Source organism: Haematobia irritans, chromosome 4, assembly GCF_050003625.1.
Source record: "Haematobia irritans isolate KBUSLIRL chromosome 4, ASM5000362v1, whole genome shotgun sequence".
NCBI classification, from domain to species: Eukaryota; Metazoa; Arthropoda; class Insecta; order Diptera; family Muscidae; genus Haematobia; species Haematobia irritans.
Window position 1 is genome coordinate 66,038,813 of NC_134400.1, and position 16,594 is coordinate 66,055,406.

The 16,594-nt window shown below is 36.8% G+C and overlaps 1 protein-coding gene across 1 annotated transcript in view; it reads left to right on the top strand.

Annotated features, from left to right (window-relative positions):
* Window positions 1-16,594, top strand: part of Vps13D (vacuolar protein sorting 13D) — a gene marked incomplete in the record, with an annotated part of 741,787 nt that overhangs the window by 121,706 nt on the left and 603,487 nt on the right. The window contains 1 exon segment of the mRNA XM_075308271.1: window positions 8,997-9,807. Coding sequence (XP_075164386.1) covers window positions 8,997-9,807 — 811 coding nt within the window.

The following is a 16,594-nucleotide window of genomic DNA, read 5'->3' on the forward strand; positions in this document are numbered from 1 at the left end:
TTTGACTGCTTGGTTATGGACGACGAAACCTACGTCAAAGCCGACTACAAGCAGCTTCCGGGACAGGAGTTTTATACGGCAAAAGGAAGGGGAAAGGTAGCAGATATTTTCAAGCACATAAAACTGTCAAAGTTCGCAAAGAAATATCTGGTTTGGCAAGCCATCTGTACCTGTGGCTTGAAAAGCAGCATTTTCATAAACGTCTGCTGCCTTCCCCGAAGAAACACGGTTGTTCCGTACTGTTTTGGCCGGATTTGGCATCTTGCCATTACGGTAAAAAGGCCATGGAGTGGTACGCCGCCAACAACGTGCAGGTGGTTCCCAAGGCAAGAACCCTCCCAACACGCCGGAGCTCCGCCCAATTGAGAAATACTGGGCTACTGTCAAGCGGAACCTAAAGAAGACCAAAAAACTGCTAAGGACGAGCAGCAGTTCAAGACAAAGTGGCTTTATGCGGCGAAGAAGGTGGACAAGGTGGCTGTACAAAATCTGATGGCAGGTGTCAAGCGTGAGGCCCGGCAATTCGGATTTGGAAAAGCGAAAGCCTAACTGAATATTTTTCCTGAATTTTATACTAATTGAACCTGAATTTTATACTAATTGAACCTGAATTTTATACTAATTGAAAAGAAATTTAATATGATTTTTTTTAAATAAACGATTTCACGGATTTACACGCGTTTTCCCTTGATAAAAATTTTGACCGTATCACCCTTTATTCCAAAAATAGAGCATAAAGAGTTATGACGATCAGTTTATGACTAAATTAAACAATGAACTAAATGATAGTCCTACAATGCCCTTTTTGTACGTTAAATCTATCCTCTTTTTGGTCCTTATAACTATTTCAGGTAAAAAATACAAAAATATTTCCATTAAAGAAGAAAACATTACACGGTACTACACACAATTTTTCTTTTTTTTATTTCAATCACGAAATTCTCGGACTCAATCAATTTTTATACCCTCCACCATAGGAGGGGGGTATATTAACTTAGTCATTCCGTTTGTAACACATCGAAATATTGCTCTAAGACCCCATAAAGTATATATATTCTGGGCCGTGGTGAAATTCTGAGTCGATCTGAGCATGTCCGTCCGCCCGTCCGTCCGTCTGTTGAAATCACGCTAACTTCCGAACGAAACAAGCTATCGAAACTTGGCACAAGTAGTTGTTATTGATGTAGGTCGGATGGTATTGAAAATGGGCCATATCGGTCCACTTTTACGTATAGCCCCCATATAAACGGACCCCCAAATTTGGCTTGCGAGGCCTCTAAGAGAAGCAAATTTCATCCGATCCAGCTGAAATTTCGTACATGGTGTTAGTATATGGTCTCTAATAACCATGCAAAAATTGGTCCACATCGGTCCATAATTATATATAGCCCCCATATAAACCGATCCCCCGATTTGGCTTGCGAGGCCTCTAAGAGAAGCAAATTTCATCCGATCCGGCTGAAATTTGGTACATGGTGTTAGTATATGGTCTCAAACATCCATGCGAAAATTGGTCCACATCGGTCCATAATTATATATAGCCCCCATATAAACCGATCACCAGATTGTACCTCCGGAGCCTCTTGGAAGACCAAAATTCATCTGATTCAGTTGAAATTTGATACGTGGTGTTAATATGTGGCAAATCCCATGCAAAAATTGGTCGGCATCGGTCCATATTTATATATAGGCCCCATATAAACCGATCCCCAGATTTGACCTCCAGAGCCCGTTGGAAGAGCAAAATTCTTCCCATTCGGTTGAAATTTGGTACGTGATATTAGTATATGGTATCCAACAACCATGCAGGAATTGGTTCCTATCAGTCCATAATTATATATAGTTCCCATATAAACCGATCCCCAGATTTGACCTCCGGTGCCTTTTGGAGAAGCAAAATTCTCTATATCGAAATCTGAACCGATTGCAATCAAATTTCGCATGCATAGTTACTATGTTGAATCTACTCCCTGTGCAAAATTTCACGTACATCGGATAACAACTTTCACCTCTGTGGTCATATGACGGAAAAACGGGCGAAAGGTAAATATGGGAGCTATATCAAAATCTGAACCGATTTCAACCAAAATAAACACGCATATGCAGAACTTTAATTCTACGCCCCGTGCAAAGTTTCAAGTTCAATTCTACTCCCTCTGCAAAATTTCACGTAAATCAGAGTAGCACTTTTGCCTCTGTGGGCATATTAGACCAAATCGGGCGAATGATATATATGGAGCTATATCTAAATCTGAACCGACTTCAACTAAATTTTGCACAATTAACGATACTATAAAACGTACTCCTTGTGCAAAATTTCAAGCAACTCATGGCAAAACTCTGGCTTTTGAGGCCATATAAATCCAAATCGGACGAAAGATATATATGTGAGCTATATCTAAATCGGAACCGACTTTAACCAAATTTAGCACACTTAACGATACTATTAAACGTACTTGTTGTGCAAAATTTGAAGCAAATCAGGGCAAAACTCTGGCTTTTGAGGCCATATAAATCCAAATCGGACGAAAGATATATATGGGAGCTATATCTAAATCTGAACCGATTTCAACTAAATCTGGCACAATTAACGATACTATTAAACATACTCTTTGTACAAAATTTTAATCAAATCAGGGCAAAACTCTGGCTTTTGAAGCCATATAAGTCAAAATCAGACGAAAGATATATATGGGAGCTATATATAAATCTGAACCGATTTAGCTGATATTTGACAGTTTTTACGGGACTGACAAAACATTCAGATGTACAAAATTTGAAGAACGTCGGTTCATAAACACGTGAATTATGATCAGCTATATCTAATTATGATATATGGCAGCTAAATCTGAACCGATTTTTTCCAAAATCAATAGCGATTGTCTTCTACCCGAAGAAAGACGTTATGTCAAATTTGAGAACGATCGGACTTAAGCTGCGACCTGTACTTTGTGCACAAAATTACATATACAGACAGACGGACGGACGGACAGACAGACAGACAGACAGACAGACGGACATCGCTAAATCGACTCAGAATTTAATTTTAAGCCGATCGGTATACTAAAAGATGGGTCTATGACAATTATTTCTTGGGGTTACATACAAATGCACAAACTTATTATACCCTGTACCACAGTAGTGGTAAAGGGTATAAAAATATGGGTAATATAAAGCTAGAGCAATTTTGATGCAATTGTACAAAAGAGCATTTATGGTTTATCGGGCGATACATATGTATTCGAGATATAGGACAATTTGTGTAATATTTATAATTTTTGCTACTCAGCAGTGGCGATTTTACAAGGATATTGGTTAAATCTCGCCAAGATATGTGTCAATTGTGGGTTGTGATATATTATTTGTGCCAATTCGGGCGATATTTCCACAAGTCGGAGCTTTATTTAAAATTCGACCATTCTGTGGAAAGTTTGGCATTACAGTGTGTATAATATGACTGCGATATGGGGAAATCATCACAGAATTTTGTGTAAAATGTGGGTATTTTGGCCATATTAGATCAAGATGGCACATTTAAATAGCATATTAAATGTATTCTCTGTGGAAAGTATCGAGTCGATTGGAGGAAACTCCCATTGAAAATGGGTCTAGAATATGGAACATTCTACCATATTTCCCCTCCTGTTTATGCCAAACAGGACAACCCTACAATCTTCCACTCAGAATCAGATCCCTAAAATATTAATGAAAATATCCAGATACTCGCACTAAAAAAAGTACGTTATGTTTGACATTTATTAACGAAAAATTTTTTAATTCTCCACTAAACCATATCACGTCAAACAGGAATTTCCGCTAATCTGTCTCATTCAATTTGTTAGGTTCTTACTGGTAAGAGTCAATCCGAAAATAAATCTTGATTTCCAAAACCAAATCTAACTCCCTTGTTTTTCTTTCTTATTTCTCGGTTCATATGTTCATTAGGAACATATTCTCCTCGAATTATTTTGGAGGTGCAAAGCCAACCGTCATCTGTGACTTTCTGCTCTTTGCATCATCCACCACTTCCCCCGTGCATCAACAGGAGCTATATCTTAATATGAACCGATTTTGACCAAATTTGACATGCATAGTTAGAATAATAAGCTTGCTATCTCAGCAAAAATATATGGGTGTAAATCGGGCGAAAGATATACATATATGGGAGCTGTATCTAAATCTGAACCAATTTCAACCAAATTTGGCACACTTAACGATACTATTAAACGTACTCCTTATGCCAAATTTGAAGCAACTAAGGGCAAAACTCTGTCTTTTGAAGCCATATAAGGGCAAATCGGACGAAAGATATATATGGGAGATATATCAAAATCTGAACCGATTTGAACCAAATTTGGCACGCTTAACTATACCATTAAATGTACTCCTTGTGCAAAATTTGAAGCAAATCAGGGCAACACTCTGGCTTTTTTGCCCATATAAGTTCACATCGGACGAAAGATATATATGGGAGCTATATGAAAATCTGATCCGATTTGAACCAAATTTGGCACGCTTAACGATACCATTAAACGTACACCTTGTTCAAAATTTTAAGCAAATCAGGGCAAACCTCTGGCTTTTGAGGCCATATTAGTCGAAATCGGACGAAAGATATATATGGGAGTTATATCTTCTGAACCGATTTGGCTGATATTTTGCATATCTCACGAAAGCCCCAAAATATTTGGCTGCCCGAAATTTTGATAAAATACGTTGATAAATACGTCAATTATGACCAGATCGGTGATAAATATATATGGCAGCTACATCTAAATCTGAACCGATTTTTTTCAAAATCAATAGTGATTTTCTTTGAGCCAATGTAAAACTCTGTGCCAAATTTGAGGACGATCGAACTTAAACTGCGAGCTGTACTTTGCACACAAAATTACATATACAGACAGACGGACATCGCTAAATCGACTCAGAATTTAATTCTAAGACGATCGGTATACTAAACGATATATATATGGCATTCGCCCGATTTGGTCTAATATGCCCACAGAGGCAAAAGTGCTACTCTGATTTACGTGAAATTTTGCAGAGGGAGTAGAATTGAACTTGAAACTTTGCACAGGGCGTAGAATTAAGGTTCTGCATATGCGTGTTTATTTTGGTTGAAATCGGTTCAGATTTTGATATAGCTCCCATATATATCTTTCGCCCGTTTTTCCGTCATATGACCACAGAGGTCAAAGTTGTTATCCGATGTACGTGAAATTTTGCACAGGGAGTAGATTCAACATAGTAACTATGCATGCGAAATTTGATTGCAATCGGTTCAGATTTCGATATAGATTCCATATATATATATATGTTTTTCCTATTTAAGGAAAATACCTACGAAATACCTACATTTTCCTTCTCAAATCGCCACTGCTAAGTCGAAAACTTATCAAAATGACTCAAATTTTCCTATTACTCTATTACACATCTATCGACCGATAAATCATAAATACACTTTTGCGAAGTTGCCTCAAAATTGGTTCATATTTAAATGTTTCCCCTATTTTTTTTACTAACATTGTGTTCCACCTCAGCGCATTAACCGGCTTAAATGTAAAATCTATAAGTATTGCAGAACTCTGTACAGATCTGCTCCGATATACAGAATATATGCGTATGGATTCATATAGCATCCAACACATTGAACGGATTTGATATGGTATCGAAAATGTGGTGAAGGGTATAATATAGTCGGCCCCGCCCGACTTTAGACTTTCCTTACTTGTTTTCTTTCAAATTAAACATCACGAAAGACGATTTTTAGCCGCTGCAAATTTTATTGTCATCCACAATGCAGTCCAAGGTATTCTTTTAATGATGACCGACTGGAATTAATGGGCGTAAGTAAAAGTCACGATATTGAAGTGGATCATTTATGTTGGATCCACTCGGATTTAATGATATATCTCCAGGATGCTTTGTCTACTTGAAACCTTGAAACAGGGATGTCGCAGTGAATAAAGTGGTAGGTTCTGAACTGTTTTTATAAACATGAATGCACCAAAATCTAACTAGTCTTATTTGATTTATTTTAAATAATAATTTTTTTTTAAATTATTTTAAATAATAATCCAATATTCCAACGTTGTACAACGGTCCCAAATTTAATTTCTTCAACATTGTTTGTATTACAGAAAACGGTGCTAAGAACTAAAAAATCTCGTGGAAGTGAGAAACATGTGATGGAATATGCAATTAAGCAGAAATAATTTTTGTTTTTGAGCACAATCTTCTTTGGGAGAAAATTATTCCAAGCTTATAATATTTTTGCGTACAAACATATAATATGTTCACATAACACAAACATAATAATGTTTCGGCAATATCCAAGAATTTATTTTTATTTTTATGGATATGTTAGAACAATGGAAATGGAATTAGAAATGCCGTTACATTAGTATAAAAGATCTCCAAATTTTAAATAAAGAATCATTCAAGTTTTGAAAACTAAAACAGACATTTCAACATAAAAAAATCATCTTTTTATTTTTATTTAAAAAATTGCTGTGGCACTCAAAAAATTGCTGTGGCCAACAAATGTATGTTTCTGTTAAATAATGTTTTCATCGGCTCGTGGGGGCCGCAATCTATGCTACATAAATATAACTTATAACGCTAATTGTCTATTGATGACAATAACAGCTACGTAGCTCAGTGGCTAGTGCGTTCGTGTACAAACTGTATGGTCCTCGGTTCGATTCTTCGTCCAGCCGAAAGGTAACATTTAATAAAATTATAAAATTGAATAATTTCTTCAACATTGTTTGTATTACAGAAAATGGTGGTAAGAACTAAAAAATCTAAAAAAAACTAACTAAAAAAGTAAGAAACATGTGAGGGAATTTGTAATTAGGCTGAAATAAATTTGATTTGAGAACAATCTTCTTTTGGCGAAAATTCTTCCAAGCATATATTTTTGGGCTCAAAATGCTTCCAAACATATAATATGTTCATATAAAACAAACATTATATAGTTTCGGCAATAACCAATAATATATGGCTTCCTCCAAAATATGTTTGGAACATATGTTAGAGAAGCGATTTTTATTTGAAGGTGTACGAGTACTCCCAATTACGTTCTGCACTTGGAGACAGGATTACCTTCCCTTTATATCGGCACACTCCAACTACATTTTGATTACATTAGGAAGGTGTTTAGCTTTAGTATGGACAGATACCACGAATGCTTGCGGAGATATATACGATATATGATAACATCATATATCATGTGTGAATATGTTATAACATGTGTGAAATTAATGGAATACGATAGTTTTGTGAGCAATGCTAGGAATTCTAGATGACATGATCTATATCCCTTTTAGACATAAACGCACCTGCTTTTGAAACTAATTCAAATGGTCGTTGTACAATTTGTAACCTTGGCGAAGCAGAGAATACATTATTTTCTAGGTGTATGCCTCATTTTTGCAGAGTACCGGCAACACTCCATTGGGAAACGATCAATGTAGCTACTGCTCCGATTTCTTGCACGTTTTCAAATATATAGTTAGTTGTATAAAACACAGATCACTTCTAATATCAGAATATTTATAATTCCGTCTATTTACATTATGTTTGGTATTGTACCCTTTTAGCAAATATTTAATTTGTATGTATTAAAAATTTTTTTTTTTATTCGAGCCAATCAGACCTACAACAGATATGTCTTGTTATGATTTAATTAATTTGTAACTTTAATAAGAATATTGTACATTTATTTGTTTTGAATGAATTAATTTAAAAAAATAAATACATACAATCGAATAGTGCAGACCTCTAATGGCGAAACTACGAGCAGAACGATGTGTAAAGAGCCGATCTTAGAACGATTAGCATCTATCTGTATACAGTAAAATGCTGTTATTGTCCAATATCTCCGTCAGTCGCCTATGCGAGTCTCCTTTTGGTTTCCAAATGTCAACATTATAAGCCATTCGTGTGATGGACTGGTTGAGAATTAGCTTATTTCGCATGAATTGAAAATTGTCTACCGAAAACCCCTCTGTGTAGCAGAACACAGCCTAAGTTGTTCAGCATAAAGGTTGAATGATGATGTGCCTACACCCTCAATAAAATCGCCTTCCAAATATATTCTGTTTCAAGTATATATTTTCAGCATTTAGACAAAAAATTGTTTAAACAGTGAAAACATGATATGTTTCACCCTAAGGATGTCTTTGTTTAACCCATTACCGCCCTAAGTCCCGATATGAGGACACCTGTTTAAAGTCAAAAAACTATGAGCTACCCGTTATTTTTGTAATTTTAAATACACGTTACTGAGTTAGAAAAACCCATAAAATAAATTTTTACCCGGCAGTTTCATTTTGGGCGTTAACGGGTTAAGGTGCCTTGCAGCAAAATGTTTTAAATACATTTATGTTGGGATTGTAATTTGTTTCAATATTACATCCTAAATATTTATTTATATACCAAATATGTAAGTCGACAAGCAGTCATGAACGTGTACTCAGCAACCTCCACTTTTATTTGTTGCAATTAAACTTGCTTTACATGTCTTTCATTATCATTCTCCATCGCCATCTTTATCTTTTTTATATGATTACATATACGAAATATACTTCCAAACATATAATATTTACACGGAAACATATGAAAAACAGTCTTTTTCGTCCGTTAACTTAAGTTACATTATTGGTGTAAAGCAAAATTCGAAGCCAATTTTGTCACGTTGTTGTAAATCGTGTACGCTTGCGAGAGAAATCAAAAACGAAACATTCACGAAATATTCTTTTCTGTTTATTTCCAAATTCATAAATTTAGTGTTCCTTACAGACTAGCAATGTATAGCATATACATTCAGATGCGTAACTTAATAGAAAGTAGACGCTAAGGATCAGATACTGCTGACCATTTACGGAACATATTTTCCAAAAATATTTGCCCTATTGACTGAAAATCCTTTCATAATAATTGAAATAACTGAAAATCCTTTCATAATAATTGACTTTATTTCATTACAGATAGAAGGCAGTGTGACGCAAAATTTGGACGTTTCCTTGTCTAGATACCAATATGAACAACTCATGGAATCATTAAACTACGCAACAACAATTCAATTCAAGCGAGACACAAGTTCCTCAACAGCAGTCGAGGAGGACATTGCGCAGAAAGTATTACAAAAAAATGCGAATAAAGGCTACGATTTCCCAGCGATTAACACACAATTCTCTGTACCAATTTTAAAACTAGACTTGAGAAATGAACACAATATATCGCTAGTTCATTTAACACTGCAAGAATTTAGCTTCAAAACTCTTACTGTTGGTACAAAGCAGAAAGATGTACACATTTTACTTCGAACAGTTGTGATGGAAGATCTTAAATGTTCCTACGCTTCGAAATTTCGGAAGATGGTCAACAGTGATGTGAGTAATCCAAATTATTCTTGCCGAAAGCAAATGTCCAATTCCTGCCCCAATTTGTGCAGTAACAACAACACAAACGTTTGCAAATCATACGATTCTATCCCGTCGAATTTAAATAAATTAATGAATTACAGTGCAAAAATGGAAGATGACGCAATGAAATGCTTTAAAGACATTAAAAATGTCCATCATACAACTAATGAGTGTGCAGAGAATTTGGTTATTTATAGGTCATGTATAAAAAATGTCGGACAAAACAATGAAACAGTGACAAGTTCAATCGACTTCAATTGTCTGAATTTAATAGTCTCAATCGATAAATGGTTTACGGTTTTTGATTTTTTTGGGCTTATATCAAGCAATACTGCAAGAGATCCGGAACCTGCAAAGCAATCAGTACACAACGGTAAGTTCATTTTCATTGTAACATGATTTGGTATCCGTGAAAATATTTTATATATAAATATATTAAGGGTAGCTTGAATGTCTACACAGAAAAAAATTTCACGAAAAATTTTCCAATTAAAATTTTAATTGAGTTTTAAAAAATATTCAATTAAAAATTTAATTGAATCAACAAATTTTTTAATTGAAACAAAAATCAATCACAAAAATTAATAGTATCAATTAATTTTTTAATTGGATCAATTAATTTTTTAATTGACCTTCAATTAATTTTTTAATTGATACTATCGTTTCTGTGATTGAAGACATTTCAATTAAAAAATTAATTGGATCAATTAATTTCGTGATTGAATCAGAAAAAATTTTTTTTGTGTGTACATATACAAAAAACCAAATTCTATTTATTTGTTTGTTCTGGGTAATCTCATAACTAGATGAACCGATTCACTTCAATTTTCAGTGAAGGGAGAGAATAATCGTGTGGTGTGGCAATCGGTAGCACAGAGGATGTGTGTTAAAACGAAGGTACACAGAAAAAATATCACCAAAATATTTCCAATTAAAAATTTAATTGAAGCTGACAACTTTTTCTGTTAAAAAATTAATTGATACAATTAACTTTTTAATCAAACTAGTAACATTAAGTTAATTAGGTCAATGATTGAAAATTTGTAAATTTTTAAATTTTTAAGTAAACAATTGATTGATACAATTAACTTTTTAATCAAATAAAAACACAAAGTCAATTAAGAAAGCGATAGAAAATAGTTACGTTTTTAATTAAAAAGTAATTGATACAATCTTGTTTTTAATCAAAATGTGGTGGTTGTAGGAGTAACACTCTAACATTTTTGTATATTTTTGATTAAAACTAATTTTTGTTTGTTAAAAATTAATTTTTCAAATCAAGTTACCTTTGCTTAAAAATATTTTTCTTGTTCAATAATAATTTTTTCAAATTGAGTTACCCTTGACTTTTTATTCTGAGATATATATAATGAAAAATTTTATTTGATGAAACGGCTGTGAAATAAAATATTAAATGAGTTCCCTTTTTATACCCTGCGCCACATTGTGGAACAGGGTATTATTAGTTAGTGCATATGTTTGCAACACCCAGAAGGAGACGAGATAGACAATAATGCTCGGGGTGGGTCCCTGAGTCGATCTAGCAATGTCCGTCTGTCCGTCCGTCCGTCTGTCTGTGAACACATTTTTGTGATCAAAGTCTAGGTCGCAGTTTTAGTCCAATCGACTTCATATTTGGCACAATTTTCTGTTTTGGATCAGAATAGAACTCTACTGATTTTGGAAGAAATCTGGTTAGATATAGATATAGCTCTCATATATATCTTTCGGCCGATATGCACTTATATAGGCCCAGAAGCCACAGTTTTAACCTGATTTGCTTGAAATTTTGCACAAACATTACACTTGGTCTTGTAGTCAAGACGAAAGTTGATTGAAATCGGCTCAGATTTAGATATAGCTTCCATATATAACATTCGCCCGATATGGACTTATATGGCCCAAGAAGCCAGAGTTTTACCCCAATTTGGTTGAAAGTTTGCACAAGGAGAATAATTAGTACTGTAGTCAAGTATAAGTAAGTATATAGCTCCCATATATATATATATATATCTTTCGTCCGATATAGACGCATATAACCACAGAGACCAAAGTTTTATTCTGATATACTTGAAACTTTGCACAGGGAGTAAAATTAGGGTTCTTGATGTGCATGCTAATTTTGGTTGAAATCGGTTCAGATTTAGGTATAGCTCCCATATATATTTTTCCCGATTCTCCGTAATATGACCACAGAGATCAAAATTGTAATTCGATTTACGTCAAATTTTGTAGCTATGCATGCCAAATTTGGCCAAAATGGCTAAAATACCCACATTTTCCTTATAAAATCACCACTGCTAAGTCGAAAACTTGTAAAAATTACTCCAATTTTTCTCTAATCCTAATGCACATCTATCGACCGATAAATCATAAATACACTTGTGCGAAGTTAGCCGACTTAAATTTTAGGTCTATAGATGTGATAGAAGTCTAAAAAATTTTGTTCAGATCGAGTCTGATTTAAATGTATATATATGTGGGATAAAACCTTTATATATAGCACCCAACACGTTTGACGGGTTTGATATGGTATCGAAAATGTGGATCTACAAAGTGGTGCAGGGTATAATATAGTCGGCCACGCCCGACTTTAGACTTTCCTTACTTGTTATTCCTGAGTTTTATATCCGTTAAAATCAACCCACTTCAATTGGTGACACCGACAAGTCCGAGAACATTCATCAATCTCCAAAGACGATAATAGTATCCATGGCAAAACAAGGCAACAGAAAAACTCATCAAGAAGTCCTTATACCGGGTATGAATCCTCCATCTCCAGAACATGGTAATAGATCCACAAGCCCATTCGATTATCCCTTTACCGCTGGACATAAAAAAATTGCAAGAGTTTCATTCAAGATTCCTCCATTTGGCGAAAGCTAGTTTATCACATCCGGTATAGTATCAGACTTCACACCGTCGTTGGATCAATAGATGCTAGTATTCTGTCAGAAGTAAGTGACATAATATAAAATCCCCCAGAAACCAATATGTACGAATCTCTGAAGAGGAGCATAAATGAACGATTTATGGATTCGGAGGAAAAACGAATAAAAAGGTTGCTCCGAGAAATTGTAAACGGCGACAAGAAACCATCAGCTTTGCTTCGTAAGTATATTATCCGCAAGTAGTGAATCTTAGAATAAACTGGCACAAATGGCGGAAAAACAACTTCATGAATCAGCGCTTGTGTTATTTATTGCTAATCAATCTGCTATTAAGACCTGTGATATTGTCCAATTATCCTTAAATTTGAAAATCTTTAGCAAGGCATACCATCAAATTCCCGTCGATGAAACCGATATTGAGAAAACAACCATAATTACCCCAATCGGCCTATTTGAGTTCCCAAGAATGACCTTCGGGTTATGTAATGCGGCGCAGTCCTTCCAGAGCTTCATCATCCAAGGACTTGATTTCGGCTTACATTGACGACATTCTAATCGCATCAGATAATGAAGAAGAACATATGGAGCATTTAAAACAATTATTTCTGCACTTTACAAAGTTTGGTGCACGAGTAGACGTAATTAAAAATAACCAAATTGCCCGAAACGATTTATTTCCAATGCAGCTCAGCAACAATTTAGGCTGAACGCACTTGAAAATTCAATGGACAAACGAATTGAAGGACGATGTTGAATAATATAAGCAGCAATTGGCCAATGCAGCACTTGTGGTACATCCGAGATAAAATGCTCCAACATCACTTTGGATAGATGCATCATATACTGGTATGAGTGGAGTGATACAACAAATGGTGAATGGTGAGTGGAGACCAATTGCATTTTATTCAAAAAAAGTAAACTAAAAACGGCTAAAACGAAGTACAGCGATAAAAGCTCCTTGCATCATATTCAACACTAAAACATTTTCAATATTTTTTGGAAAGTAGAGATTTTTTCTTATGAACTGTTCATAAGCCGTTGATTTATGTCTTCAAACAGAAACCAGAGAAATCTTCTCCACGCCAACTTAGACATCTTGATTATATAAATCAACATATGGTCGATATTCGGCATGTTTCCGGTAAGGAAAATGTCGTATCCGATGCACTCTCCAGAACGGATGCTATTTCTATGCCCACACCATTGGACTACAAAGCGTTAGCCACATCTCAAGAAACCGATTTTCAACGTAAACTGTTATTGGAGGTTGCAATATATTGCGACGTTTCACTAAAAGTGTACGTTCGTATATAACATTTGCGTTTCCACTCTTCGGATCTATACATGGAATTGCCCATCTTGGAATTCGGTCTACAATCAATACTATATAGTCTCGTTTTATTTGACCATCAATTAGTAAGTTGTTGTTGTTGTAACAGTTTATTGTGATTTCATCCATTTTTATGTTATACGCTTTGGCCAGATCGAGGAACTCTGCGACTAAGGTGGGGTGCGTCCAGAGTGACCTGGCGGTAAGTCGGGTTGGTTTAGCTGGGCAAGAGAAAAGATGACGCGTGTCGTATGGCCCTTGGTTGCAAATTGGACATACGTCAGCTACGCTGCTATCAATCACTGATAAATAGGAATTGAGGCGGCTGCACTTGCCTGATCTTAACTGGGCTAAAACTACCCTAGTCTGCCGTGGGAGGTCTCTTTCCTTCGGTGCTATGGGCGGTGGACGGACTCCGAGAACAGGATTAACCTTGTAGCTTCTCACCGCTTCATTACAAATTGCAGTGGCATGGGCAGACGACCTGAAAAGGCTGTCGAATGTGACCCCAAGAATCTTGTTCCATGTAGTGAATAGTGTGGCTGAGGATTTGGTGGGGGATATCCTCAAGTTTCTCGCAGTGAAATAACTGGTAAGACTACCTAAGTAGACATTTAAACGATCGCAGATGTCATCAACAGTCGGCCCAGATGCCAAGATTGTACAGTCATCCGCATATGATACAATCTCGACGCCGTCAGGTGGGCGTGGAATCGGGGACAGGTAGAGGTTAAACAGTGCCGGAGATATCACCCACACTGGGGAACTCCCTGTTTAACTCTACGAGGTATTGACTTTTTGTCCCTGAATTCCACGAACGACTGGCGTCCACACATATAATTCAGCACCCAACGTTTCACTCCTGCCGGTAGGGACGTATTCTCGATGTCCTCAAATAATGTGGCATGGTTGACCGTATCGAATGCTTTCGATAGGTCAAGCGCCACGAGGACCGTCCTATGACACGGCCTGGGCTGATTAAGTCCCTTATTGATATATGTCGAAATGGCATGTAAGGCTGTCGTCGTACTGGGTACCTTACGGAATCCATGTTGATGGTGGGCAGCTGGAAAATTCTCCACAAGGCTAGGGAGGAGTAGTGCCTCAAGTGTCTTGACTACTGGCGAGAGAAGGGATATCGGTCTGTACGATTCACCTTTACTCGAATCTTTGCCTGGTTTCAGTAGTGGAATCACCCTTCCCATCTTCCAGACATCGGGTATAATGATTGGTTCTAAGGACAAATTGAGGAGTCTGGTCGGGTACTCAACTCCCAGTATTCCCAGATGCTTCAACATTAGCATTGAAATTTCGTCGGGGCCCAGCGCCTTAGATGGTTTCGCGCTGTTGATGACACTGGTAACTTCGGCTGCTGTAAATTGTGGTGTGTCGTCGACTCGGAGACCACGTATGCGACGTGTGGCTCTCCTTTTCGCTCTATCACTCTCGGGATGCTCGACAAACTGTCGGTTGAAGTATTTGGCGCATCTCTTCGGATCAGTCACAGTCACGTCGCCAAAGGTGACTGAAATCCCATCATCCCTTGTAGCGGGGTTCGAGAGGGCTCTAACTGTTGACCACAATTTACCAGTCCCTGTGCCTAAGTTACATTGCTTCAGATGCTCTAACCAAGTGTTCCGCTTGTGCTCGTTGACTATCTTACTAATCTCTAGATTTAGTTCTCTGATTCTAGGATCAGCAGGGTTAGCACGACGGCGTTCATCACGCTCGTCTGCGAATCCCGCCGCTTCGGCTGGGAAGTTGGGCTTCACTTGGGCAATTCGACCAGCGGGTATGAATCGAGCGGCTGCTGCGTTGATGATGTCCCGGAACGCCCTCTGGGCAACATAAACATGAGAGGGGGACGGGAGCTCACTGAAGCGGCGATCGGTGTATTCTCTGAAGCCTTCCCAGTTGGCTTTCTTTTGATTAATAAACGTCCGGCGTTCTGAGGTTATGAAATGGAAGGGTCGGTTGATGGTGAGAATTATGGGGAGGTGGTCCGATCCCAATGAAATGACGGGTTGCCAGGAGACGTCATTTATCAGACCAGGCGACGCTAAAGATAAATCTGGCGAACTGCTGCAGTCACCCATAATCCTCGTGGGGGCCTCTGCTCTGCCAAAGCTATGTCTCTCTGGCCATTACCTAGGGGAGAATGCCAAAGTTTATGGTGGGCATTAAAGTCTCCTAGAACCAATCTGTTATGCCCGCACAACAGCCACTCAATGTTTGGGCTATAACCTGGAGCACAGCTACCAACCGGCGGTATATACACATTGTATAGCTCTATCTCGGCAGCCCCACACTAGACTGCTACCCCCATACATTCCATATACGGGTCACTAGTATCTGGCACAAGCGGGATGTCTATACTGCACGGAACGCACAAAATGGTGCTTGACCTGCCAAGAATCCAAAGTTACTCGGCATGTCAGAATTTCAGTCACCTGCTCAACGAATTAGACATGTCAGCATCGACATCGTCGGTCAACTTCCTCTGTTCTAAAGTCGCACAACTTTAAAAAATGTCCACCCAAAGATATTCTTTATTTTAACTACACAGGAAGTCCTTTTAATTCAATTTTTTATAACTCGCTTTTTTCATATTTTAAAGGGTAAATTAATTTTTTTGTTTCAAATAGGTTAAAAACAGAGTAAGAATTAATAAAATGGCACAAATTATTTAAATAAAAAAAATCTTGTCTACAAAAATTATAGTAAAATCAGACAAGGGTTAAAATGCATTAAAAATCATAAAAAAAAACATTTATTTGTCAAAATACCACATTTTTTTAAATTCACATCTAAAACACTGAATTCGGATTACACCTTAAGTAGAACATTTTCACTACTTTTTTGGCAACCCTTTTTTTGCTGGAAGACAGTTCGAAGCGCTACCAATTGTTATGATTGCTTTGCATTCGGCGGTAATACAA